This window comes from Cutaneotrichosporon cavernicola (genome assembly GCF_030864355.1).
Source record: "Cutaneotrichosporon cavernicola HIS019 DNA, chromosome: 2".
NCBI lineage: Eukaryota > Fungi > Basidiomycota > Tremellomycetes > Trichosporonales > Trichosporonaceae > Cutaneotrichosporon > Cutaneotrichosporon cavernicola.
Window position 1 is genome coordinate 704,731 of NC_083394.1, and position 25,005 is coordinate 729,735.

A 25,005-nucleotide genomic window follows, 5' to 3' on the forward strand; every position below is an offset into this window, starting at 1 on the left:
TCAGATGTGGGCCTTGCTCCCACACTCATGGTTGTCAGAGATCCGTGGACTTGGTCTATCATATTAAGATTGGCCATCATTTTCTCTGTCTGTCTCAGAGACGGACATGGCCGTGCCGATGTGCCGAGGTCAGGTGAGTGGCTGGGTGAGAGAACCCTGGGCGTAGCCGCGGGCTGAGTCAGAGTCATGCCAGAGTCGACACTGTAGGAATGCAAAGTACCCAGCCGCCATGCTCGACCGGTCGGGCAAGGGATGGCGGAAGTTGGACGGCTGAAGCAAGATCACGTGGGTTTGGGTCCGTGGCGTCACCGAGTGATGGCGAATGGAATGTGGAATTGCGCAGGTACGCAGCCGCCATCTTCCGCAGTACATGTGCGAGCTCCATGACGTGGTCTGTGCATCTGTCGTGCGCCCGTATGTTCCGCATGCACCCAATGCTTGCTCCGGGTCAGTAGTCAGTTGCCCAAGATGTGGATGTGGATGTGGGGATTGTGGATGTGGGGATTGTGGATTGCTTGCTTAGCGAGATTGCGGATACATGTGACGCTGTCGAATGCTCGACTCGTTGGTTGTTGATTGTTCGTTGACTCGCCTGCTCTTGGATCTTGCATCTCATGCCGAGTCGACGGTGAGTCAGACTAGTCCCCGACTCGTGTGTGATGTGCTTGCTGTCGGCATGTGTTTTCTCGGCTCGTGGAGGTCTTGCACTGGCATGATGGCCTCACCAAACTGAAGTCTTGCTGTGGCCTCACCAAACTGAAGTCTTGCTGAACGCACCAGGGCGTCCCCTGCAGGCCTCGCATGCACGCGCCGCAGCGAGGCTCCGTTTGCCGGCCGCCGGTTACATGTACCGAGGACGTGTCGCGATGAGCAGTTGAGCCTCGAGCCAGCCAGCTATCTGCTAACTGCTAACTCGCTAATTGACCCTTGACCCGAAAGCAGGGGGCTTGGGTTGGTACTTGCTGTTCGGACCGCCGCCCCAGACCAGACGAGGGTTATGGTGGAATCCTACGACTGTGATTTGACAGTTGAGCCTTGTGGTAATTCAGAGCCAGCGCATTCCTACCTTCCTTTGTAGCGTGCCCCAAGCAATCCGCTCAAAACAGCCCCAGATCCGCACCGCCTGTTACCTTCCTCGCTCTATACTGGACCAGCCATTCAGGAGCAACCAAACTGGCCCAACTGGCCCAACTGGCCTACCTTGCCTAGCTGGCACAACTGGCCAGCTCCCAGATGGACCGCTTACTTTCCTCCGGTGATGCATACGTCTCGCTCTTCGTAGTTTCCGTTCTCACCATCTTCCTTCCGTAATGGCCGCCCTCCGTACCCTCCGAGCCCGCGCCCTCGTCGTTCCCCGCCTTGCGCGTGGTCACGCCGTCGCCGTCGAAGCCCGCACTGCTCCGCCAGCCGACGGCGCAGTCCGTAACGACTGGAGCCGGGCCGAGGTGCAGCGTATCTTTGACGGGCCCCTCATGGAGACCATCTTCCGTGCAGCCAGTGTCCATCGCTTGCACCACGACCCAAGCCGTATCCAGCTGTGCACCCTCATGAACATCAAGAGTGAGTCGAGGGACGGGCACTAGACCGCCCGCCCCTGTCAAGTTTACTTGCCGATCCGCCGCTTCGTAGTTTCGCAACCCAGAACTAATTTCAGCCGGCGGATGCACCGAGGATTGCAAGTACTGTTCCCAGTCGTCGTCGTATAAGACGCAGACCAAGGCGTCTCGCCTCGTCGACATTGAGCCGGTCCTCGAAGCCGCGCGGCAGGCAAAGGCAAACGGCTCGACCCGCTTCTGTATGGGTGCAGCGTGGCGTGACCTCGCCGGCCGCAAGAGCGGTTTCGAGAAGATCCTCACCATGGTCCGCGAGGTCCGCGGTATGGACATGGAGGTGTGCACTACCCTCGGGATGCTTAGTCCCGACCAAGCGCGGCGGCTCAAGGAGGCCGGTCTCAGTGCATACAACCACAACCTCGACACGAGCCGCGAGTTCTACCCCAAAGTCATCACTACACGCAGCTACGACGAGCGACTTGACACGATTGCAGCGGTACGCGACGCAGGCATCTCGGTGTGCTCGGGCGGTATCCTGGGACTTGGGGAGAAGGACGAGGATCGCGTCGGACTTATTTGGCAAGTTGGAAACATGGGCGAACACCCTGAGAGCTTCCCCGTCAACACGCTTGTGCCTATTGAAGGGACGCCGCTTGAGAACAACGACGTGAGCCACTCCTCAGTTCAGCTAAGAATGGACTAATCCCAGCCGGTCCAGGTCCACACCGTGCTCCGCACGATCGCGACGGCCCGCATCGTCCTTCCCAAGACGATTATCCGCCTCGCCGCCGGCCGCCACACGTTCTCCGAGACCGAGCAGGCAATGGCGTTCATGGCCGGCGCCAACGCCATCTTTACAGGCGAGACTATGCTGACTACCCCTTGCACTGGGTGGGACGTCGACAAGGCCATGCTCGACCGCTGGGGTCTGCGTGGTATGCGTTCGTTCGAGGACGCCGAGAGTGTCGAGGTGCTTGACAAGGCTGCCACGACCGAGGCCGAGGCGTCGGTTGCGCCCTAGTCAGATAGCCAAACAAAAAAAGCATGGCTGGATATAGTAGATAGCATGGAGAGAAGATGCAAAAGTGCGGGAACCTGTCCCTGGCGACTTGCATGCAAAACTGCTGCCCCGCTCTGACCGCCTTGCATCGTCATTCCACGCGACGAGTGACCAGAGTTGATGAGTTGTGATGCAAGGTTGATGATGGAAAAGAGATCAGATCATGCTCACGTGATATTGATGGATCGATTCGTTACACTTCAAGATCATTTAGATGTTGACACGATCTCACAAGTTAAGTGGTGATCCGTGCCTGTAATCATCCCGCGACAGACTTGCTCTTTGACATCTCTTGAAGTGCATGCATAGACATAGACCTCGATTCATCTTAACCATCGTCTACTCTTACACGTCCTCGACACCTAGTATCTCGTCTCTGGTCTATCAATCTGGTTTCGGAGAGCGATGACGCCCCTCTCCTTCTTTCCTCTGGGTCCGACCCGCACCATCCCAGTCACAAAGCATGTCCGCACCAACTCGCACAATGTTGTGCCCGTAAAGCGCTCGCGCCCCTCAACTCTGTCAACCCCGTCGTCGCCGAATGCGAAGAAACGCGCCCTCACAATTGACAAGCTCACCCCGGCGCCATCGAGCGATGGGCCCGCCCCTGGCATGGTGGCGTTCAAGGTCCCGGCCGTTCCGGCCCTGCCCACTCACATGGCATCGGCACCACCCACACCCTCCACCTCCACCATTGCTGCATCCTCCTCTCCTCGCCATCGCCATCCCGCCACTTCTCCAACCCGCCGTCCGCCCGCAATGAAGGTGCGGCTGGTGGACGGCGAGACCCTCGTCTTTGGTCGGCACCACGTGCGTAATCGCCCTGCTGTGTCCGCGCCACCTCCGGCTATAGTTGAGAAACTCACATACCCAACCAATCCCGCCCGTACAATTGTTCTTGACCGCGGCGCATCACACGCATCCCGCGTGCATGCTGCCGCCGAGCTTCTCCCCACCACTCCACCCCAGATACGTCTTGTGGTCGTCGGCCAGAATGGACTGCGTATCCGTATTCCCGGCGGCAAATATCGCCGTATCAGCGCAGGCAATGTGCGCACCTTCCCCGCCGCCGCGTTCGAGATCGAGTTCTATGGCGCTGCCGTGTCGCTATCCCTTGAAGACCCCGATGAGACAGACGAGGAACTGTTCACACCCCCTATGCTCCCAGTCGAACCTGTTGTGCAAACCGCGCCGTCTCCCCTCTCTCTCCCGCCTTCATCGCCGCCACGCCCGGCGATGAGCTCGCCCGCGCCGTACCTCGGCGACCTCGACGACGAGATGGACGTCGAGGTCCCTACGCCAGCCCCCACACCGTTAATGTCGCGCATCGAACCGACGCCAAAGGAGAGCCCGCAAAGCGAGCGCTCCTCCTCACCTCTCTCTGATATTGACGACGAGCCCACCCCAATTCAACCCACCCCAATCCCAGCCATGACGCCGGCGCCAGCAGCCATTGCAGTCAAGCAAGAGATGTTAGATGACAAGCCAGTCACGGTCATTCCCTTGAAGCGGGCGCATACGCCCAAGTCGCGCGCCCCCACACCCCCTCCCCCTGCCCCCGCCCCAGAGGGGTTGGACATGCCAGCCCTCCTGGCGTCGACCGTAGTCTTCTCCGGCTCGTCCAAGCTCTCCCTCCCCGACCTGGTCAAAAGCTTACTTGAGAGTCAACCCAACATGCGCGTACATGGCGACGAGGCCGCGTGGGGTGTCTGGGCGGCAGCCGAGCTGGCCGTCAACCCCATGTTTGGCAAGATTACGCGTAACGGCCGCGACAGTAGCGGCAAGCCGCTCGAGCCGCACTATTACTACAACCCGGCCAATGACCCTGATCCGGCGCGGGCCAGCCAGCTCGCCGGCCTCGTTAGGCCCTTACGCGCGACGCAGCGGGGTGGTGGAAGGGCCATTGATTGGCGTCCCGTTGGGCCTGGGCGGCGGCGGTAGGTTGTGTTGGGTCAGGCCAGGTGTAGAGCAAGTGTTGTAGCATAGCGGAATCCATGCATTGTGTCTGTCTCGTCGATCGTGGACCATGTCGCAGCGCCAAGTTGCGGGCCGCCAGGCCAGGCTGCTCCATGCGCTGCAAGCTGGTGCGAGGCCGGACAGCCACACGGAACATGTGCATTTGGATGAGATGGGTGAAAACGGCCTAGTTCGAAAGCTCTATGCGCGTAAATCGCCAATCGCCAAATCGCCTACGCCTACTGCCTCTCATACACCAGAAGACGCTGTGAGCGTTCTGAATACTGAGTGACGAGCGTCGTGAAAGGCACTGGAGACTTTGAGAATACATTTCCGCTCATGTGCCAGTCTCCAGTCTACACTGTCGTACGTCGCGATCATGTTTTTCTTTGGCTGCAACTGAACGGATGGCTAGACCCACTGCCAGCCATCAGCCGACAGCGCCTCCTTGGCCTTATCGAGGGTATCGTTCGTGACGAGGATATAGTCCGTGTCCCTGGCATCAGTGGGCAGGCTCGACATTATCTGCCAGAGAATCCAAATCACTCACCATGTGGAGATGGTGAAGATCGAGATGGAGGCTTCCTTGAGCACGCGGGCGATCTCGGAGAGCACGCCGACCATGTCTGCGGTTAGCACAGTAGGTAGGCTGGACTTGGCGAGACTTGTCCGAGACGGAGAGCGAGAGCGAGAGCGGCCAAGAGCCAAGGGATTGAATGGGATTGAATGACGTTGAGCTTGGGCTGACAAGCCTCAGTCACGCCGTACTGGCATCACTAGGCGCCGTTGTTACCATCACCATCACCGTTCCTTGACTCCACTCCGTTCCTAACTCTGTCCCCGGAGAATGACCACGTCGCCGATGAGGAACGGCGGAGCGCTCCCGCACGTCGACACACATGATCATGCCAGCTACGCCCCACACTCACGGTGCTCCAGCGGCCCACTGACACGGATAGCCGTCCACGGTCCGCCACAGTGCTCCTCTGCCGACTTGGGCATGCCGGCCGCCTCGGGGGCGTCTTTTGCCGCGACGATGGATACCTCGCGCGGGGTGCGCGAGACGGTGACAAAGGTGTCTACGGCATCGAAGAGCGCTCCGGGAACAGGAGTGTTGCGCGGGAAACGGAAGACGTAGAGGGCTTCCTTGTGGGTCTGGAGGTGGAGGGCGCGGTCCGTCTTGTCGAGCGCAAAAGAGCCGTTCGCTGACATGATGTTTGTGGGGATCGGAGAGTCGAGGAATAGTCAGGGAGAGAATTAGGAACAGGGGATTTGGAAACTGACATTCGATCAAATGTCGGTCACTTTGAATCCGGGAAACGCTTAGCCGGCTCCAATGTGGAGAGAGGCACTCCCAATTACAGGCACGCCACATGGCCCATATCAGTTGAGCAATCGAGGTATGAAGAGGTAAGCGAGGCAACCGATCAGAGCCAGGCATCAATATCACAATGGAGGCGACATCTACAGGTTACTTGCTCGGACCACCATCCTTGTCCTTGTCCTTGTTCAGGCGGTTCATGAGCACCTGGTACTCGCGGTTGGATTTCTGCTTGTCGCTCGCGTTGCGCTGCAGAGCACTCATATCAACGCCCTCCTGGACTGCAAGGCCCTGTGCCGCGCGCCAACGCGCTTTCGAGGCCCGCATCGCATCCGCCTTGGAACCTGCCTCGTCCGCATCGAGGAAGCCGCGCAGGTCCGTAATGGCCGACGATGCCAGAGGCTGCAGCCGCGTCACGGGTCCCTCGTCGTCACTCTCCGGTGTCGGAGACCGCTCAAACGGCAGCGTCTGTTGCAGCAGGGGCGTGGGCGAGCGCGAGGGTGAGCGCAAGCGTGGACGTCGAGGCGAGCGCACAGGCGAGAGCGACCGAGTGCGAGTGCGTGCGCGGGCCCCGCGGTCCGCGCGTACATCGCCCCGATCCCGATACCGGGGCGATCTCGAGCGCGAGGTTGACTCGGGTCTGTTCCTGCGCTCGTGTGCTCGACCCAATCCGCCCCGACCACCGTGCCTGTCGTAATCTCGGTCTTGCCTGTATCGGCCTCCATCGTCGTACCGCCGGCTGCGGTCATCCCGGTAGTCGCGGTCTTTGCGGTCCCAGCTGCGCTCACGCCGCCGGTCATAATCGTAGTCGTCGTGGCCTCCTCGGTCGCGCTCGCTGTAACCATATCTCGCACGTTCCGGGTAATCCCCGTAAGAGCGTTCGCGATATCCGCGGGACCAAGAACGTGACCTGGAGTATGATCGAGAACGTGATGGGGACCGATAGCGATTTTGACTTTCGTGGCGCACCTCTCCCTCAGAATATGACCTCGACCTCGAACGCCCACGATCGCGTGAGTATGAGCGTGAGTATGAGCGCTGACGAGAGCGTGAACGCGAGCGTGACCGGCCACGAGGTTCGTCGACGTCCATTTGCCCCTCCTCATCCGAGTCGTCGTCGTCGCTGTCGTCTTCCTCGTCCTCGCGACCTGCTTTGAGGTCGTACTCGCCGGCGTCCGCAAAGATATCGTCCTCATCTTCTGGATTAGGAGGTGGAGGCGGCTTGACAGGCGACCGGGCGCGCGGCGCTGGCTGGCCGACCTTGTCCTCGCGGACAACCTCGCGTGCAGCGGCCTTGCTCTTCTTCCTGCTCTTCTCCACGGGCGCTGCTTCCTCCTTCCCAATACTCTTGAACTGACGTTAGCTCACGCCACTGACAGCTCTCACCTTGTTCCCCTTCTTCTTCTCCTTGTTCACCTCGACGGCATTCTCCTTGTCGCTGTCCTTGCCCTTGATGCCCTGTCCCAACTGCTCGAGCTCATCCTCCATCCCTGCTGCCGTCTCCGACTCGATCTCGGCCTTGCGGCGGGCGAGCAGCGCATAGTCCAGACCCTTGACGAGGACAGAATGCTCAGCGTCACCGCCGAGATACTCCCGCTGTGCCTCGACCTTTCATTGTTAGAGCACACCTCGGACGGCACATGACTCGAACCTACTTTGTCGGCGTCGTCGCCTGCCTCGGCCTTGCGCCTTTCAAATTCCTCGAGCAGGTGCTCCACCTATTCGCGTCAGCCAGAGTCCGAGCCGCCTAACCTTCGCTTACCTCCTTATACTCGCCGTCACCTCCTGCCCGGCGGATCGCTGCGCGGTCCTTGTACCTTGGCTCTTGGACCTTCCTCGCCTGAGAGCGGGGAGCGAAAGTGGGGCCACTACTTTCCTCCGCGGCTCGATCCTTCTCAGGCTCCTTCTTTGACCTTGACCGTTAATCATGACTCCAAGCACGGGTGGGCGAGGCTACTCACCCAGGTTTGGGTTTGGTTCCCCACCCGCGCTTTGGTGGAGCGCGGCCCAGAACAGCTCCGGAGCGCGAAGACCCGCCCTCTCGCGGCTTTGAGAGCAAGGACCGGAAAGCGTCCTAAATGTCAGTAGGGTTAGGGGATGTAATGCTTGCCTGGTCCATGACTCTGGGTGTCTTTGGGGTGTGGGTCAGTGGTGCTCTGTGTCGCTTGATGGTGGAGTGTACATTGTCACAACAAAGTCTGGGTGGCGGATTGTTGCCACGTGGAAACGGGATTAATGTGGGGAAAATATTTTGATTTTGAACTAGCTGTTAATCTGTAATCTGTAATCTTTTGGGGCCAAGTTCATGTTGTAACAACGTGATCGGTGCGAAACCAACCATGTCGGAAAGAGCAGTCGGCATGTCCGCACCTTGCCGCAGTCTACATCCGAATCTCATTCCGAGCTTAACGTGCAGTATCAACCGGTGTCCAACAAGCCGGAGCGCTATATCATAGCGCTACGCGCTGGGCTGATCAATCATAATGCCTGATCGAACAATCACGGCTTCGGAGCAGAGGGTCACCCAAAGGCGCAGGCACGACACTTTTTGGCGTCATGGTGGCTGCGGCATGAACCGGCGGCCTTGGAGTTGGGGGGAGGGGGGGGGAAACTGCGGAGAACCGGAGGGGGCTAACAGGCTGCCAAAGGGCAAGGTAACAGGTTGGGCGGGAAGGCTGACGGCCAAAGCCAAGGGCGACTGCCCTGTAGTTGAGACCCAGTGCTGGCTTTGGCTCATTGTGCTGGCGTGATCAGAGGGTTGGTGGCAGGCTGAGTGCCTCGGGTGAGAGACTGAGATTGAGTGGCCGGTCCGGGACATCTCGGTGGAAGGCAGCCCCGGGTCAATGTAGGTTAGATGAACCGAAGTGGTGAATCGTCCATGCTCGTCCACTTAGCTTTGTTGATTCAACGGTCTTTACTTGAGCCGCTTGGCTTGACCGCTTGATCCCCCTCATAACCCGCATGACAGAGAGGCATCGGAAGTACATCCAGGGTAAACATCAACTGAGCCTGGGAAACCGATGCTGACTCCAAGCTCAAACGTCACACGCCCTGCATCTGTGCACCCAGTGTCCAGTGTCCACGTCGACGTGGTAACCTGGCTAAGTTGAGCGGAATCAAGGGGGGAATAGAGTAATTAGAGGGGAGGGCTCTGATGAGAAATCATGTTGCAGTTCCCCAGTACGGTTGTCATTGAGAAATGAGAAGCGGTTGAGCCGGACTAGTAAAGTGTCAGGGTCCGAACCATATGTCTTTTTGTGGTTGGTTCAAGGCAGTGGAGCCCAGCTAACCGACCATCCGACAAGTTGATAACCGAAGGTTGCCCCACAATACAACCTACATAGCAGACTGTACAACCAACTCTTTTGCAACCACGCGGACATTCCCATTGAGCCTTTGGAATCACATCACATACTATAAAGACCCAATCCTCCCCCGCATCTCTTTTCCCCATTCTCCACAAAACATCACAATAACAATGGCCACTTTCAAGCACTCGTTCGACCACGCCGGATTCAAGGGCGACGTTGAGGTCCCCGTCGGCCTCTTCATCAACGGCAAGTACGTCAAGTCGGCTGACAAGAACGCCAAGACCATCCCGTGAGTATTACAATCTCCTTGCTTCCTTCCTTCCTTCCTTCATTCTTGTTCTTCATACGTCGGCTTCTGGACTGGACATGAGCTCTGGGCTGTGTGGGACGACGAGCGGCCATGGTCGGCGTACAAAACCTGCCAGCGATACCTGTCCAGGTGTTGTCGCTTGCACCTTGCTTCCTCGCCACTCGATCATGTTCTACATGACATGCCGCATTAGCTGGGTGGACAAGACAAGCGCGAGGGTGGTGAAACAGAACGTGGAGTAAGCGAGATGCCGACTCGGTGTATCAAAGCTCCAAGTCACCGCCACAATGTCGCTCCGTGCACGCGCTCGGTGCACACTCCCTCCGCTCCACTGGGCAGTTTGCTTGCATGCTTGAGCTGGTGGATCACACAGTCACATTGTAAAGGTGTGATTGTGGGATTAATCAGCCTCACTCGGGAGATCATTGGTCCTGAGACCCGCTCGGTCTCCTGGTGATTTAGGTTCATCCTATTCAAAATGCCGGATCGGAAAGATGAATGTGGAGTCCAGAGTGCCTGACCGACCCGCGTAAGCGAGTGCCGCACCCACCCTTTCCCTTCACAATCCACCAATGCCACTCCTCTCTCCCCATCGCATGATGACCAAGCACATCGCCAAGCACGTAGCTGACCCTGCAGCGTTGTCAACCCCACCACCGGCGAGAAGCTCTTCGACCTGCCTGAGGGTACCGAGGCCGACGTCGACCTCGCCGTCAAGGCTGCCAGCGAGGCCCAGAACACCACCTGGGGCGAGAACGTTGCCGGCTTTGAGCGCGGCAAGCTCCTCATGACCCTCGCCACCCTCGTCGAGCGTGACGCCGACATCCTTGCGTCGCTCGAGGCCCTCGACAACGGCAAGACCTTTGGTGCTGCCCGCGGCTTCGACGTCCCCGAAGCGGCTGCCTGCTTCCGCTACTACGGTGGCTGGGCTGACAAGATCCACGGCAAGGTCATCGACCAGTCCAAGGACAAGCTCACCTACACCCGCCACGAGCCCGTCGGTGTCTGTGGCCAGATCATCCCCTGGAACTTCCCCCTCCTCATGTTCGCCTGGAAGCTCGGCCCGGCCCTCGCCACCGGCTGCACCATTGTCATGAAGCCCTCTGAGCTCACCCCCCTCACCGCCGCCTACATGTCCAAGCTCATCACTGAGGCTGGCTTCCCCGCCGGTGTCGTCAACATTGTCAACGGCTACGGACAGACTGTCGGCAACGCCATCTCGGGCCACATGGACATCAACAAGGTCGCCTTCACCGGTTCGACTGCTGTTGGCCGCAAGATCATGGAGTCGGCTGCCAAGTCCAACCTCAAGAAGGTGACCCTCGAGCTCGGCGGCAAGGGCGCCAACATCATCTTTGACGACGCCGACCTCGACTCGGCTGTCCGCTACGCCGCCCAGGGCATCTTCTTCAACCACGGCCAGACCTGCTGCGCCGGTTCGCGTCTCTACGTCCAGAGCGGCATCTACGACAAGTTCATTGAGAAGTTCCTTGCCGTCTCGAAGAAGATCACTGTTGGCGACCCGTTCGGTGCCGAGACCTTCCAGGGCCCCCAGGTCTCGCAGACCCAGTACGACCGCATCATGAACTACGTCGAGTGCGGCAAGGCCGAGGGCGCCAAGGTCCTCACCGGCGGCGAGCGCCACGGCAAGACCGGCTACTTCATCCAGCCCACCGTCTTCGGTGACGTCACCTCGGACATGAAGATTGTCCAGGAGGAGATCTTCGGCCCCGTTGTCGTCGTCGCCAAGTTTGACACTGAGGAGGAGGTTATCGCCGCCGCCAACGACTCGATCTACGGCCTTGCCTCGGGTGTCTTCACCCAGAACGTCCAGAAGGCTCACCGTGTTGCCAACGCCCTCCACGCCGGCACCGTCTGGGTCAACTGCTACAACGAGCTCCACTCGCAGATCCCCTTCGGTGGCTTCAAGGCCTCTGGTATCGGCCGCGAGCTCGGCGAGTACGCTCTCGAGAACTACTCGGAGATCAAGTCGGTCCACGTCCGTCTCACCAGCTACGTTGGCCCCGTTCCCGCCGCGTAAAAACTTGTTGCATGGACGTAGTTTCGGGTTTTTGTACTTCAGCAGTAGCAGTAGCAGTTACGATGAGATGATAAGAGTGTCACACATTGGATTTGTGGGTGACTAACTGGGGACTTGTGAGCTCGAGCAGTAATCCTGACCAGCTTGCCGCTTGGACCTCTCAGTCCAGCTCGCGTGCCTCGTGATTGCCACCTTGGAACGCAACGGGTTAACCGCACGAACTTGACGAGCTCAATCTTCAAGCACGCCGTTGTCTCTCTCTTCTTCGAGAAGTACGGGACAAGGCTGTGTATCACCCACTGCACGAACCCACCCCTCAAACGGAAACCCAAACCCAAACCCAAGCACAAGCACAAGCAACAAGCCGAGACCGCCTATCCACCTTACCCCTTGTACTGTATCGTGCTTGCCTTTTTCCCGTCTAAATTGGGGTGATTCCTACCCCACCTGCCGCTGGAGATGTGAACCGTGCTGTGGGCTCAGGCGGCGAGCCAACACGTCGAATTTCGGCCATTTCGCCTTCATAGAACCGTCCAGGTTGAAAATGGAAGGAAGCGCCAGGACCCACAGAGCACGAGGATGACCGACAGCGCTGTTCAACTTGCTCCAGCATGTGCCAGCCCACTCCCACCACATCGCACTGCCGAATAAAAGTCCAGTATGCATTCTCCGCTGTATCGTCTACACTGAATCACAAAACACACAATCACCAGTCACACATCACTTCCTCCGTACACTGTCCTCTCCTCTCCCCTCCCTCTCGTCTGCCGGCCATTTCACATGGACGCATTGGGGATCAACTCGCCCTTGATGGCTTTGGACACGTTCTCGGCAAAGTATTCGAGGTTGTGGTCATTCAACCCGGCCATGGAGATACGGCCATCACGCGTCATCCAGATGGAAGCGTACTTGCCCAAGATGTCGACCTGTTCGGGGGTGAGGCCGGTGAATGAGAACATGCCGATCTGGGACTTGATGTGTTCCCAAGATCCGGGAGTCTGGAGCTCGATGAGGCGGTTGTACAGCTTGTGACGCATGTCGATGATACGGTCGGCCATCTTCTTGACCTCGCCCAGCCACTGGGCGTACAGGGCTGGGTCGCCAAGGATGGTGGCGACGAGCTGAGCGGGGTGGAGAGGGGGCGACGAGTAGAGGGGGCGAATGACACGCTTGAGCTGCGAGACGACGCGCTCACGCTCCTCAGGGCTCGAAGTGATCATCGAAAAAGTACCGGCACGCTCGCCGTAGAGGCCGAGGTTCTTGGCAAAGGACTGGCAAAGGGCGACCTGGTGGCCCTTCTCGACAAAGTAGCGGAGAGCAAAGGCGTCAACGTCGACATCTCCAGATGCAAAGCCCTGGTAAGCCATGTCAAAGAAGGGGAGGTGCTGCTTGCGGCGGATAATCTCCTCAATCTCCTTCCATTGTTCGGGGGTCGGGTCGACACCGGTAGGGTTCTGGGCACACGCGTGAAGGAGGATGATGGAGCCGTCGAACGCGTCCTCGAGGTCGGCCTTGAGGCCCTCAAAGTTGAGGCCCATCGTCTTCTCGTCAAAGTAGCGGTAGCGGCGGATGCTGAGACCGGCCTTCTCCGCAATGGCGGGGTGGGCGCCCCATGTTGGCTTGGGGAGGTAGATGGCGCGCACACCGGGGTAGAATGCCGAGCAGAACTCCATGCCGATACGGAGGGCACCGGTGCCCGAGATGGACTGGACGACGGCAATGCGGTTCTCCTTGAGCGGCTTGCTGTCGGGGCCGTAGGCGAGCTTGGCGGCGAGGCCAAGGAAGTCGTTCAGGCCAGTGATGGGGAGGTACTCCTTGTCGGAGCGCTGAGAGTGGAGAATGTCCTCGGCCTTGCGCACCGAGTCGAGCACGTACGGCTTACCGTTCTCGTCACGGTAGGCACCTGGTATCGCAAGGTAATCATGGAAAACGGGAAAACGGAATAAAAAGCCGCAGGAACAAAGGGCATAAAGGAACGGCGGTCAGTGCGTGCTCGGACTAGCTAGCCTCATCGCTCCATCGCATTGCAAGTGCGAGGAGCAAATGATGCAAAGATGCAAAGACTTACCGACACCAACGTTAATCTTGTACTTGTTCGTGTCGCGGCGGAAAGCCTCGGTGACGCCTGGTATTAGCTCTGTTGTTCATGTCACCATGGCCGAAAGCGACCGCCGAGAAAGCATGGATCGCCAGAATAACTCAACCTCCACCTCCACACGCCACACGGATAGTGATGAGATGGACGGATGAGCGTGATCAACCTCCGCTCCGTTCCGTCTGCGTACAGCGCCACCTCGCCATCCTCGCCATCGCCATCTCGTGCCATGGGCATGGGCATCAGCCGCCAGCGGCCAGCGGCCAGCCGCCACGGCCCTCCGCATGGGGCGGTGCGGAACAAACGTGGTCGTGCCGTGCGGGTGATGCGGTGGCTGACGCACAGCCATCGAGTCAGTCATTGACTCGATGGCGCTGGCCGTGGCTCAACCGTCCAGCGTAGTCGGCTGGCTGGCGGGATGCCCACCCAACGGATCCGTACCGCCCAGCTGCGAGTACATACGCTCCACACCACCCGCCTAGACCAAGTCGCTCATCCAAAGCTCGCTCGCCATCATGACTCACCAAGAATTGGGTCGGGCGGGCTACTGTCAGTTTGGGTCGTCAGACATCAGATGAGCCGAGCACTACTCACCCCATGGGGACGCCGCGCCAGAACTCGATGCAGGCATTGGAGGGCATGTTGTATGCGGTGTCGGGGGGTTGGGGGGTTGGGGTTGGAGGGGGGGGGGGGTTGGGGGAGGTGATGAGTATGAGAATGAGAATGAGATGGGAGGTGACGAGTCTGACTAGATATGGGTTGAGAGATATACTTCCAAGGAAGGTGCGGTGATCCGGGCCGGAATCTTGTGTTGGGACTTGGGGGTGAGCCCACATCACAAAGTAATCCGGTCAAAGCGTTACCCATCATCTCTTGACGTCGTCCTCCCTTAGTTGGACTCAATCTTTACCCGGTCCCCCTTGATCCCTGAAGTTGGACATGCTGTTGCCGGCGGGTGAAGAGTGTTTAAAGGGACTAGGGGTACTCGGGTTTGATGTGAATTCGAAAACGGACAGAGTATTATTATCCGTTCGAAAATGCTTCCACCCAAAGTTACCTAATTACCTATAATCCCCCATCTTAGTCTGAAAACTCGAAATTAGGTCCAGGGCTTTCCCTGGGTTCGAGTTGAGCTTCATTTCGAACCATCAGCCAAGCGCTCATACACATGCTCGTTCCATGATATATATTTTTCTCTCTTTGTGCCTGCTTGGCTGCATTTCGCGACATAGGCCAGAAGGAGGGCGGTGTCATGCTGGTCGGGTCATGCTATGCGCACGAGTGCCCGACTGCGCCAGACCGAGAACAGGAGAGCACACGAGGACCGGACATGGCCGTTGTTTGCACGCCCACGCACGTGAGGACTCTGCGTCACTAATTCTGAATTCGAACGCGTGCTCTGACTCTGCGTGATCTTGCGCATCTGGCGCCCAATGTCGGATCGGACCGCGCGGCATCTGTAGATTGCCGGAGTTAATTGATAACCGGCGACTACCTCCCGACTGGTCCAGTGAGATGGAGGTATAGGCGGGGAAATTTGGCATTGGTCCTTGTCTTCAGTGCATGGTCGCGAGGAGTGCGAGAGCTCAGTGCGAGAGGAGCACGAGCATGAGCACGAGTACGAGCACGACGACGAGGCCACGGCACGCATTCCTTGGCCTGGTCGGACCTCCTTCGTCCAAGTCCAAGGCACGTATCCCCGCACTCGCCAGAACTCTTCACTCCTCATCAATCCTTCTTTCACTCTCGAGCCCAGAGAGCATTCCACCGACTGACGGACACTCCTACACTCCTACGCCTGACTCCGTGTCAGTGTCTGCGTCAATCGCGCAGGTGTGATCAGCATCGCACGAGCCAACCGGCCGGATTCGACGTTGTGGCCTGAGCGCATCATGTTGGCCGCTTGATTGAGCTGGATTGAGCTTGATTGAGCTGGATCGAGCTGGATCGAGCTGGATTGAGCTTGGTTGAGCTTGATTGAGCTTGATTGAGCTGGATTGATCGTGCGCCGACACATCAGCCATCGCCTAGGCTGGCAGCGGGCAGTGCACGCCGCGCCACTCGCCCTGCTGATACAGATCGAACCATCTCACCCCTCACCGCTCTTACTTGCATGCTGCTCAGCTCAAATGCAGTGCTCGTTGCCCAAGCTGAGCAAAGATCAAGTCGAAACATCAACTAGACGTAAGTGCTTGTTGAGGGCTGACCTCACCTGCAGGGGTTGTTCGTTTGGATCACCTCAGCCGACATGGCATTGTTATCGCGGACATCACGTCATGATAGGCTTCCATACCTGTGGAGAAGCTACGAGTTACAAGCTATGGACCCGGCTTCACCACTCAACGCCTTGAGGAATCACCTCGCCATGCGGAGCAAAGTGTCCTGAGTCGACCAACTCGACTGTCTAGGGTTGTCATTGAAAGCCTCCGCCGGCCCGAACGAAGACTGGGTTGCCACGTCCATATCGGCTTGTGAGTACCAAACGACTGCTGGTAATCCCAGAAGATATCGATCTGGATCGCGCAATCTCCTACGATACCAGTCGAGTGGCCATGCCGCTGAATCGATGGCCAATGAGGGCACGCCGTATACTGGTCTTTGTCTTCCTGGTCGGCGATCATCGAGGACGGCGGGTATCCGAGAAGGATCAAGGCCGCTCACGCGGAGAGGGTCCAGGAAACCCTCCGTGTGTGCGTTCCGTTTTGGGGGATGCTCACCGCGTCAGGCCGACGCAGGGCTAGACGCAGTCGGAAACGTACATGGCGAACTGGGAGTGGGAGAGTTTGAGGATGTCAAGCCACTCGTCCATGACCGAGACAAAGTTGTTATTGGATTCGGGGACCTTGCTGAATCTGAACCCGGGTTCGGGTGCCAGGACGCGGTTGGGCAGGGGGAGAAGGGTACGGGACTGGGAGGAGCCGTGGAGTAGGACAGGGGATTTGGGTCGAAGGCGCGCTAGAACACCTCCACGCCAGCGAGGGTACGTCGTGAATGTTGCTGCCAGGGGTTGTTGGTGAATGTGTGTCTACGCCGCGTTGTATGCCAGCCAAGTGTACTACACCAGCTCCAACATACTCCCACTGACTCACTAACCTGTCGGCTGATCAAGCACGGCGAACGCATCCAACCACACCTTCTTGAAGACAACACTTCCTCACGATGACGTTTAAGGAATCCTCAGGTTCTCGCCCCAAACTCGCCTTGGCAGGCGTCCTCCGACGAAGCGGGCAGCCCATCCTACTCGGCCATCCTCGGAAATGGACGCTCGGCACGGCGTCAGCTGGCATACTCTGGGGTGGAGACGTGGTGGACGCTGGATCCCCTCGGATCCCCTCGGAACAGGAATCCTAGCGATGATCAGATACTGCGGCGTCCACAGTAGGAGGGATAGTCTAAGCGCTGGACGGTACGAGGGAGACACGGACGGTCTTGGCAACAGGCTTGGTAGAGAGCAGATGGGATGCACGTGTAGTGCGACAAGTATACGTCCCCAATAGCGACGCTCTGCCTGCGCTGACGCGGTGTCGGCGCGGACCCGGCATCCGTAAGGGAGGCGGTGCTCTCGGTTCTGAGGTCGGCTCGGAGCGCCTCTGCACAGCCGCTGCGATATGCTCGATCGTAAGAGCATGTTCCCAAATTAACCTGCTGTTGAGCGGTCTGCATTCCAACATCCCTAGCTACAGTTACAAAATACTGCGAGAACGCGATACACTCCAATCAACCCTAAATCTACAGTCGAGCTCTAGTTCGCAAACTGGTTGTAGTTCCACCCTGGAATATCTCCCATAAGATTCACAAAGCCATTCGGTGTGCCACCTGGGCCCATGTTGTTGGCGTTTAGGCCGGCGAGCAGCTCCGAGAGCGGACTCTGTGGGCCGTCAGGCATCTTGGTTGTCATGTCACACATCGCCGCCTGGGCTTGCGCAGCCGCCGTCTGATCGAAGAACTCGAAGACGGATGGATCATAGCCTCCGCCATCTTGTCTCCCGAGGGTTTGCTGCATGTTTTGTGGCTGGAGATAGTCGGGAGTGAGGTGTGTCGTACTGGCGCTGCCAGATGAGTAGGTTGCCGCATCCATCGCGTCTATGCTTTCAGGTGTCCGCCCCAGGGAAGTGGGCACCGACGGAGACGTCGTAGCCGTACCAGAGACAGAGGCCTCCGAAGATCGCGTTCCCATGTCCGTGTCCGAGTTGGTGCCCGGAGTCTTGACGCTGGCTGAAGCGCTTGGGATAGATCCCTTAACGTCGGCAAGGCAAATCTCCTTCATGCTCATCATATCCTGGCGACCCTCCTCGTGCATCTTGACATGCGAAGCAATGAAGACTTGGAGGTGGATACCGAGCGCATGCTTCTCGGCGTAGCGGCCGAGCAGGCCGTTGATGCTAATGAGGTCCGCGCGCCAGCGCATAGCGAGCGCGTATTGTTCACTCTTACTTGCGCGGCAGGCAAACTTGCTAACGATCCGCCCAACGGAGAACAGCGAGAACGCCAGCATTGGGGTGAACAACATCGTAATGTCCAGTTGGGAAGGGACGAGGTGCACGATGCCCATAATCCGCTCAAAAGCGTTTTGGACTGCCGCAATCGCCCCCATGTTCGGTCCCTCCTCGTTGCCCCACTCCATGAATGGCTCGTGGAGGAGCATGAGAGCGAGGTTCGGGAAAACGTGGACACTCAACAGGTCGGCAGTGAATTGGCCCATGTTGCCCGAGTCGATGAGACGGTAGACATTCTTGAGCTCGGGTGGAAGGTGCGATTGGAACGCATCAATATCATTGACTAGCTTGAGGAACGCTGGCAGCTTCATGCCCTCGTACGCGTCACCTGGTTGGACGACACGCTGGTTCCAATCGTACACCCAGCTCGCAATACGGCCGAGGAGCAAGGACGACTTGACAACAAGAACGAAGGGATCGGGAACAGGGTGGTAGACAAGTACGTTGGGGTCGTGCGCGGTCTGCGGGTTCTCCTTCATGTATCCAGTTTGGTCGACGCGCTGGTTCCACTCGTTACTGCTTGTCGGCAAGCGAATGAAGATTTCGTCAAGAGTGAGGCTGGATGCCCAGCATGCGTTGCTCGCGAAGCTCGCCTCGAGAATATATGCTATCCATACGGTTGCGACGCGCTCCTCGCGTTCGCGGTCACTCTCGGGGGCATCCATGAGGGGAGGCTTGTCTGCCTTGCGCAGATTCCGGGTGGAGATCTCGAGCGCCTTGATGATGCGACCGGCGAGGGCCCCGGTCATCCAGCCGCGCAGAGCCAGGCCGGCATTGAGGTAGATTTGGCTCAGAATGATCTGGCGTGAGCTCGAGAACAAGGTCTTCCGCTCACATGTGCCCGGACAACGTCGAACAGCGGCTGGCCATGGAGCATGCCACTGACAAGTGTCTTGTAGCGTATACAGCGCTCGGCGGCCTCGCACTGGGCCGTCGCAAAGTCACTCGCCGTCTCCAGGTCCATCCCGGATTCAATATGCGCGCGGCGAATGTCGTCGATGTCCAGCGGATTGAGGGTGTTGACACAGGCAGTGTGCGGAGCGGCCGCAGCGCAGATCGCATGGAGCAGCTCGGGGGCAGGGAAATCGGGGTGGTTGGGTGCCAGCCGGATGCGGGAGAGGAGGGTTGCGCGGTGAATCATGCGGGGCAGCTGCGGCTCGCTCTGGAAGAACGTCTCAATGCTGGTCCGTTAGCGGGCCGTGCGGATATTGAGATCGAGAGGTTACGTACAGATGTTCCAGAATTGCTGGGTTACGTCAGCAGCAGATCCTTAAACGAAACGTCGTCAAGACTCACCTGGCGACGGCAAATTCCTGGGCCAGTTGTTCGGCAGCATAAGCAGGTTGGAGAAGTCGAACGACTGGAACAGGCCAGGCTCGCCGGCTTCTATGCTGAGAATGGGTGCGGCAGTGGACGGCTGAGAGTCGAAACCCGCAAGCGACGCAGGGAAGGCCTGCATCGGTATGGTCCACGCAGCATTCCCGTTCAGCACCTTGGTGTCGATCATGGGAATGTTCTCTGGCGATTCCGACTTGGAACGGTTCAAGGAGCCGTTTGGGATAATCTCGTTGGTCGAGAGGTCAGCCAGACGTGCCTCGAGCTCCGCTGACCGTCAGTTGCTGGGACGACGACATCAGCTCACCGATGCGCGCCTTCAGTGTGTCACGCTCCTCAGCGCCACGGCGCTCCTTCTCACGCTGGAAGTTGCGCTCGCCGCCACCCACGGCTTGCTTCTTGAGCTTGGCTGCCGACGTCGAAGCCGAGCCCAAGCTCACACGTTTCCGCTCTGGCTCGGCCTCGAGGATCACATCGTCGTTGTCAGCGTATGTGCACACCAGTGCCGGCGACCGGCTCTTGTTGCGCTGGGCGGAACGGAGGGCGTGTGCATGCGAGCGCAAGCATGGGTTACACGTCGGCCGCACACCATCGCACTTGACTTTGCGACGCTTGCACTACACGTCAGCCGAGGGAAACAGGGGATGACGGGGCCCGGTTGTGGAGCCGAGGTGACGCGACTCACCTGAAGGCAAGCATGGTTACGCTTGAGTGGCGCCAACGTTTCATCCTCGAGGATGTCATCGTACGGAGGGGTCGCTTGCATCGTTGATTAGAGTGTTGGAGATTGGGGCAAGGTGGATTGGGCGCAGAGTTGGCAGGCTGGTTGGAGGGGCGAGAGTCGTGTACGCTGACGACGCGTGGTGATGCCGGTGGGGCAATTCGGCGCCCCGATTCAACCTGTTCAAGTTGGGCAAACTGTACAGTTGTGTAGACCACCGGACTCGAGTGTGGGTTAGACGGAGTCGGTGGACAGCGGAACGAGGTGAAGGTGACCCAAGGGTCTGGCAATTGCTGTTGTTAGAGTTGTTGGGGTTGTTGTGACGGATTGAGAGTTGTTGGAATCGTGTTGCGAGTGGTGGAGGAGATGGGAAGGAAGGGTTGGTGCGGAGGAGGTGCGGAACGCGGGGCGTCGGTAAGTCCAAGGGTGCAGAAGGAAAATGTGACAATGGTGATCAAAGGTTGACCAGATAGCAAACAAATCAAGTGCAAACACCACTAGTTCCGACCAGAGGGACAGTGGTCACTATTCACTTTGGGGACTCTAGACTATTGGGAACTATGGTGAGTACACTATAGGCACTATGACGTCTTTTCTGATGACCGTCGGCCATCAGGACGACCGAACCACAAACACGTGTGTTTGAGTCCGCCTCGGACACCGAGGTAATTCATCCAATTCTCCAACCTGCATCCCTTCCGGGCCACCTCTGGTGACTTACCCGGGTGTACCGACAATGACGTCGATCAACAAAGTAAACGCGTACAACACAGGACACGGGGCACCAGGACGCGACTGCAAGTAATATCCTTCCTTTGAGCCTGAGCCACATCCACATCACTCACTCACTCACTCAACATGCACTCCTCGACCATCAAGGCAAAAACCGGCAAGACTGAGGAGCACGAGCGCCTCGTCGCCGAGATGGAGGCTGAGCTCGGCACCTCTATCACTTCACAGGAGGACCTCGACATCCTAGGCACCAGGTGCGCCTTTCCAGCGCAGCGCTGAACCCAGCCCACAGGACATTGTGGCCAACCTCAAGGCTGGCAAGGAAGGATGGAGCTGTGAGCGTGTTATGACTGTCTACGTGCGTCCCGCCTGAGAGTCAGTGGCTGATGGCAGATCCGCTCCGCTTGCGCCGCGCACCGCAAGACCAACTGTCTCACGGAGGGTGTGTACTCACACGATCGTGACTTACGCAGTAATGTTCCACAAAGGCCTTGAGGAGGCTCGTGCCAAGGACGCCGCGCGAGCGGCCGGCGAGGAGCCCAAGGGGGCGTTCTGGGGCCTTCCCTCTTCCTTCAAGGGTGTGTTTCTCACGAGCCTGTCCATGCTCACGCAGACACATACAACATCGTGGGAGTGGACACGTCACTGGGCTGCACTCCGTACGTTCACTTCAGTCTTATCTACACTCACGCCCAACTGACACCCTCAGACACTGCTTCCAGCCCACCACTGATCCTGACAAGGAGGGCACGGTGAGGAGTCCCCGCTTCCTCCACCCACCGGCCCATATACCCGGGTCCCTAACTGCCAGCTCGTCAAGCTCTGCCGCGCACAGGGCGGCATTCCGTTTTGCAAGACCAACATCCCGCAGACGCTACTCGCGTTCGAGAGCTCGAACCCGATCTTCGGCGCCGCCTCGAACCCCTACTCGTCCGCGCGGACGTGTGGTGGGTCGTCGGGCGGTGAGGCGGCGCTCGTGACACTGCGTGGCACACCGTTGGGATGGGGCTCAGACAGTCCGTCATATGCATGTGAGAATGCGGCTAACCGCAGTTGGAGGATCGCTGCGCATTCCCGCCGCTTACTCGGGATGCGTGGCCCTCAAGCCCGCCCTGGGCCGTTGGCCGGGCGCCGGCCAGCGCCCCGTCGTGAAGGGCTTCGAGGGTATCAAGCCTGTCGTGGGTCCGATGGCACGCAACGTCGACGACCTGACGTTTGCGTCCAAGGCCATGATCGACGCGGTCATGGAGAACATAGAGAACCACGACTACGTGCAGGTTGAGAACGTCGTGCCACTCCCTTGGCGCGAGGCCATGCTCCCAAAGCGCATGCGCATCGGATACTGGCTCGAGGACGGGGTGGTCCGAGCTAGTCCTGCCGCCCAGCGCGCCGTGCGCGAAGTCGTGGCTGCACTCGAGAAGGAGGGCCACGAACTCGTGTTGTGGCAGCCGCCTAACGTTGCTGAGGTGCTAAAGATTTTCGTTGCCCTCCTCAGCTTTGACGGGTTCAAGCAGCTCCTGTCCAACATCGGAAGCGATCCGATGGAGCCAGCGATGTTCCTCGTGACGCTGGGCCCGCGTCTCCCTGCGTTCGCTAGATGGCTCGTCAACAACCTCGTGCACTACTTCGCCAGAGACCCCCTTTTCGCGAGCGTGTTCTGTGAGTCTCCCATTTTCGTGGCTAACATCAGCCGCGTCCAAGCGCAAAACCATTGAAGAGTACGTGCACTGGGTTGACCAGCGCGACCAGTATATCAAGACGTTCCGCCGCGCCGCGTGGCAGGAGGAGAAGTTTGATTTCCTGATCTGTCCGCCTCAGGCTGTCCCGGCCCTTGAGCATGGGCGTACCAAGGACCTCTCGCCCCTGTGCCTCGCCACCGTCATGTTCAATATTGTCGACAGCACGGCCGGCGTGCTCCCGGTCACGCGAGTCGATGCTGAGCGCGACGCCGCGCCGGCTAACTTCCTCGAAGGGAGTACGGGCTCGTGGATCCTCGAGAAGAAGGTTTATGGCGGCACCGATCCCGCATACGACGCAGCCAAGATGGCGGGCCTGCCTGTCGGTGTGCAGGTTGTTGGTCGCCAGTTTGAAGACGAGCGCGTGCTCGCTCTCATGAAGATCATCGAGGGTGCGGTGGCGTACGACGCGTAGACTCATACTTTGCGTGGGACGGTAGCCATTTTCACGAGTACGAACCAAGGAAACGTTGAGCGACGAGGAACCGAGCGGAAGCGCAGACACAGCCACGTAGATATTGTACATGCATCTGTGTGATCCCTGTGCCCTTTGCAATTTTGTTTGGGGATGTATGTGCTGTGGGGGGAAAGAAACGTCGAGTTCAATGTCAGAGAGAGCGTTGTGGCGGTGACAGCTTCGCAGCCACATAAGGGCCGACTGGATGCTTACAACCCTCCTTCACATGGTTTTACGTCACCGTCAAAGCTGGAGAAACGCATATAACCGTGCCAGTACAGCCTTCAGATCTTCACAGTCCCTCACCTGACTCTCCAACCAACCTTGTCGTGGTGTGGCAGTGATGCTCCAATGTTAGCGGCCAATCCAAGCCACCTCATCCAAGCAGCTCAGCCTTCCCAGGGCGTCACCAACCCAGCTTTCCCTGTTCAGTCTGGAGTGTGGTCTCCCTATCACCCTCTCACCCTATTTATCTCTCTCTCTATCTCCCTCCTCAGTATACAGTCCCCAACCACCCATCTCTCTTGCATCTGTCCCTGTTCTGGCACACTTTTGCACTCATGGCGTTTCTCAGGATCAATGCTCCCGCTCTCCTCCTTCGTTTTCACTCATTCCCTTCAGTACCGCCTCTCCATCAGAACTCATCCAACAGACAGGAGTGAGAAGGAGTATTCGAAATCCTCAGCCTCCTCTCTTCTGATCTCTTACAGTGACCAAGGTTATAGAGGGTTTCCAGACACACTTTCGCACATCACGCAGCCGTACCGTATCTGTGTCCCGTCACGAGGCTGTCGTGACATGGCGACAATGTGGCAGTGTGGCGGCGTAGCGATGTCACATGTCAGAGATACACTCAGGCTTGCCCCTTTGGTTTCAATGAACGTCAGGTAACGCTCGCAGCAAGGCGATAGCGGCATATTGATCAGCTTAATCTCGTTATTGCGATGTGCGATAATGAAGGATGGTGAGTTGCCCAGAACCCCGCGATTTCCGAATTGCCGGACCCGCTGGGATCCCCACGACATGTTTCCAAGAACTTGTCGCGTAAAGAGGTGATGCTGAGATATATACCAGTGACGGGGAGTTCCAGAGGAGTCTAGCAGATTGCATGAGAGATTAATATGTGACCTGGGACTGGGTTATCGCGACGAGCTGCAGTCGCCCGCGAAAACTGAGACATACCTCTGCTCGAAACGCCACGCCACGCTGATCATTTCACACGATATGTAAGACTCCGCATGCATATGGATATGGGAATGACGCGGACGAGGATCGTCGTCCGCCGATTCATTGATTGATCACCAGCCACGCCACATTCCCGCCACATTTCTGCACCCGTAGGCTCGATCGTGAGAACGTTCTCCGCAGTTATTTCGCAGTCAAGAGAAACAAAATAACCATACCCACCTAAGGTCTCACCCTCGGTCTGGCCATACTGACTGAATGAATGAATGAATAAATAGATAAATAAAAATACCAGTTACACACGTTGACTCATCTTACAGTGCGAACACAGGCACCAGGCCCGGAGATCGCCGACGCCAATACATGCCTTGACGTCATCCCGCGTGGCGGTGTTCAGGTCGGCGGGGATATGGGGATAGTCTCATGCTGTGCGGAATGGTGTTGGGTTGTGAAGGGGCTGGAATGCCCAATTCTCCGCGCAGCACGGCTCTGCGGCGGAGATGGTACACTCTATCGGGCATTGTGCCGACTTGACACAGCGGCCCCATTCTTTGTGTTGGCGAGACCGCTGTCGTAGTGTGGCTGTGGCTCCGGCCAGCTTGAGGGTTGGTCGAACATCGGCCGTCAACGACGCACTGAACGAGCTTCGCGCCCGCGCAGCCCGTCCCGGTCCTCTCCCTCACGTTACCATCTCCT

At 58.3% G+C, this 25,005-nt stretch overlaps 8 protein-coding genes across 8 annotated transcripts; 4 read left to right on the forward strand and 4 right to left on the reverse strand.

The window, feature by feature from the left end:
- Positions 1–1,310: 1,310 nt before the first annotated feature.
- BIO2 (uncharacterized protein) lies at positions 1,311–2,574 on the forward strand (the record flags this gene model as incomplete). Its single annotated transcript, XM_060597280.1, has 3 exons — positions 1,311–1,560; positions 1,655–2,220; positions 2,263–2,574. The coding sequence occupies 3 exons, from the start codon at positions 1,311–1,313 to the stop codon at positions 2,572–2,574; spliced, it is 1,128 nt and encodes a 375-aa protein (XP_060454189.1).
- Positions 2,575–3,018: 444 nt separating this feature from the next.
- On the forward strand, positions 3,019–4,554 carry CcaverHIS019_0202860 (uncharacterized protein; the record flags this gene model as incomplete). The annotated part of the gene is made up of 1 exon (XM_060597281.1): positions 3,019–4,554. The coding sequence occupies one exon, from the start codon at positions 3,019–3,021 to the stop codon at positions 4,552–4,554; it is 1,536 nt and encodes a 511-aa protein (XP_060454190.1).
- Positions 4,555–4,980: 426 nt separating this feature from the next.
- Positions 4,981–5,781, reverse strand: CcaverHIS019_0202870 (uncharacterized protein; the record flags this gene model as incomplete). Its single annotated transcript, XM_060597282.1, has 3 exons — positions 4,981–5,065; positions 5,120–5,195; positions 5,499–5,781. 3 exons carry the CDS (start codon positions 5,779–5,781, stop codon positions 4,981–4,983), a joined length of 444 nt encoding a protein of 147 aa, XP_060454191.1.
- A 259-nt stretch (positions 5,782–6,040) lies between these two features.
- Positions 6,041–8,231, reverse strand: CcaverHIS019_0202880 (uncharacterized protein; the record flags this gene model as incomplete). Its single annotated transcript, XM_060597283.1, has 8 exons — positions 6,041–6,323; positions 6,479–6,800; positions 6,934–7,243; positions 7,277–7,498; positions 7,546–7,608; positions 7,653–7,803; positions 7,852–7,964; positions 8,229–8,231. The coding sequence occupies 8 exons, from the start codon at positions 8,229–8,231 to the stop codon at positions 6,041–6,043; spliced, it is 1,467 nt and encodes a 488-aa protein (XP_060454192.1).
- A 1,137-nt stretch (positions 8,232–9,368) lies between these two features.
- Positions 9,369–11,552, forward strand: CcaverHIS019_0202890 (uncharacterized protein; the record flags this gene model as incomplete). The annotated part of the gene is made up of 2 exons (XM_060597284.1): positions 9,369–9,490; positions 10,151–11,552. The coding sequence occupies 2 exons, from the start codon at positions 9,369–9,371 to the stop codon at positions 11,550–11,552; spliced, it is 1,524 nt and encodes a 507-aa protein (XP_060454193.1).
- A 776-nt stretch (positions 11,553–12,328) lies between these two features.
- Positions 12,329–14,288, reverse strand: AAT1 (uncharacterized protein; the record flags this gene model as incomplete). Its single annotated transcript, XM_060597285.1, has 4 exons — positions 12,329–13,455; positions 13,621–13,677; positions 14,172–14,191; positions 14,242–14,288. The coding sequence occupies 4 exons, from the start codon at positions 14,286–14,288 to the stop codon at positions 12,329–12,331; spliced, it is 1,251 nt and encodes a 416-aa protein (XP_060454194.1).
- A 3,101-nt stretch (positions 14,289–17,389) lies between these two features.
- CcaverHIS019_0202910 (uncharacterized protein) lies at positions 17,390–20,244 on the reverse strand (the record flags this gene model as incomplete). Its single annotated transcript, XM_060597286.1, has 6 exons — positions 17,390–18,943; positions 18,979–19,324; positions 19,374–19,389; positions 19,440–19,748; positions 19,786–20,095; positions 20,164–20,244. The coding sequence occupies 6 exons, from the start codon at positions 20,242–20,244 to the stop codon at positions 17,390–17,392; spliced, it is 2,616 nt and encodes an 871-aa protein (XP_060454195.1).
- An 813-nt stretch (positions 20,245–21,057) lies between these two features.
- Positions 21,058–23,082, forward strand: CcaverHIS019_0202920 (uncharacterized protein; the record flags this gene model as incomplete). Its single annotated transcript, XM_060597287.1, has 9 exons — positions 21,058–21,185; positions 21,217–21,289; positions 21,325–21,373; positions 21,405–21,509; positions 21,545–21,590; positions 21,641–21,683; positions 21,743–21,947; positions 21,985–22,590; positions 22,622–23,082. 9 exons carry the CDS (start codon positions 21,058–21,060, stop codon positions 23,080–23,082), a joined length of 1,716 nt encoding a protein of 571 aa, XP_060454196.1.
- Positions 23,083–25,005: the final 1,923 nt, after the last annotated feature.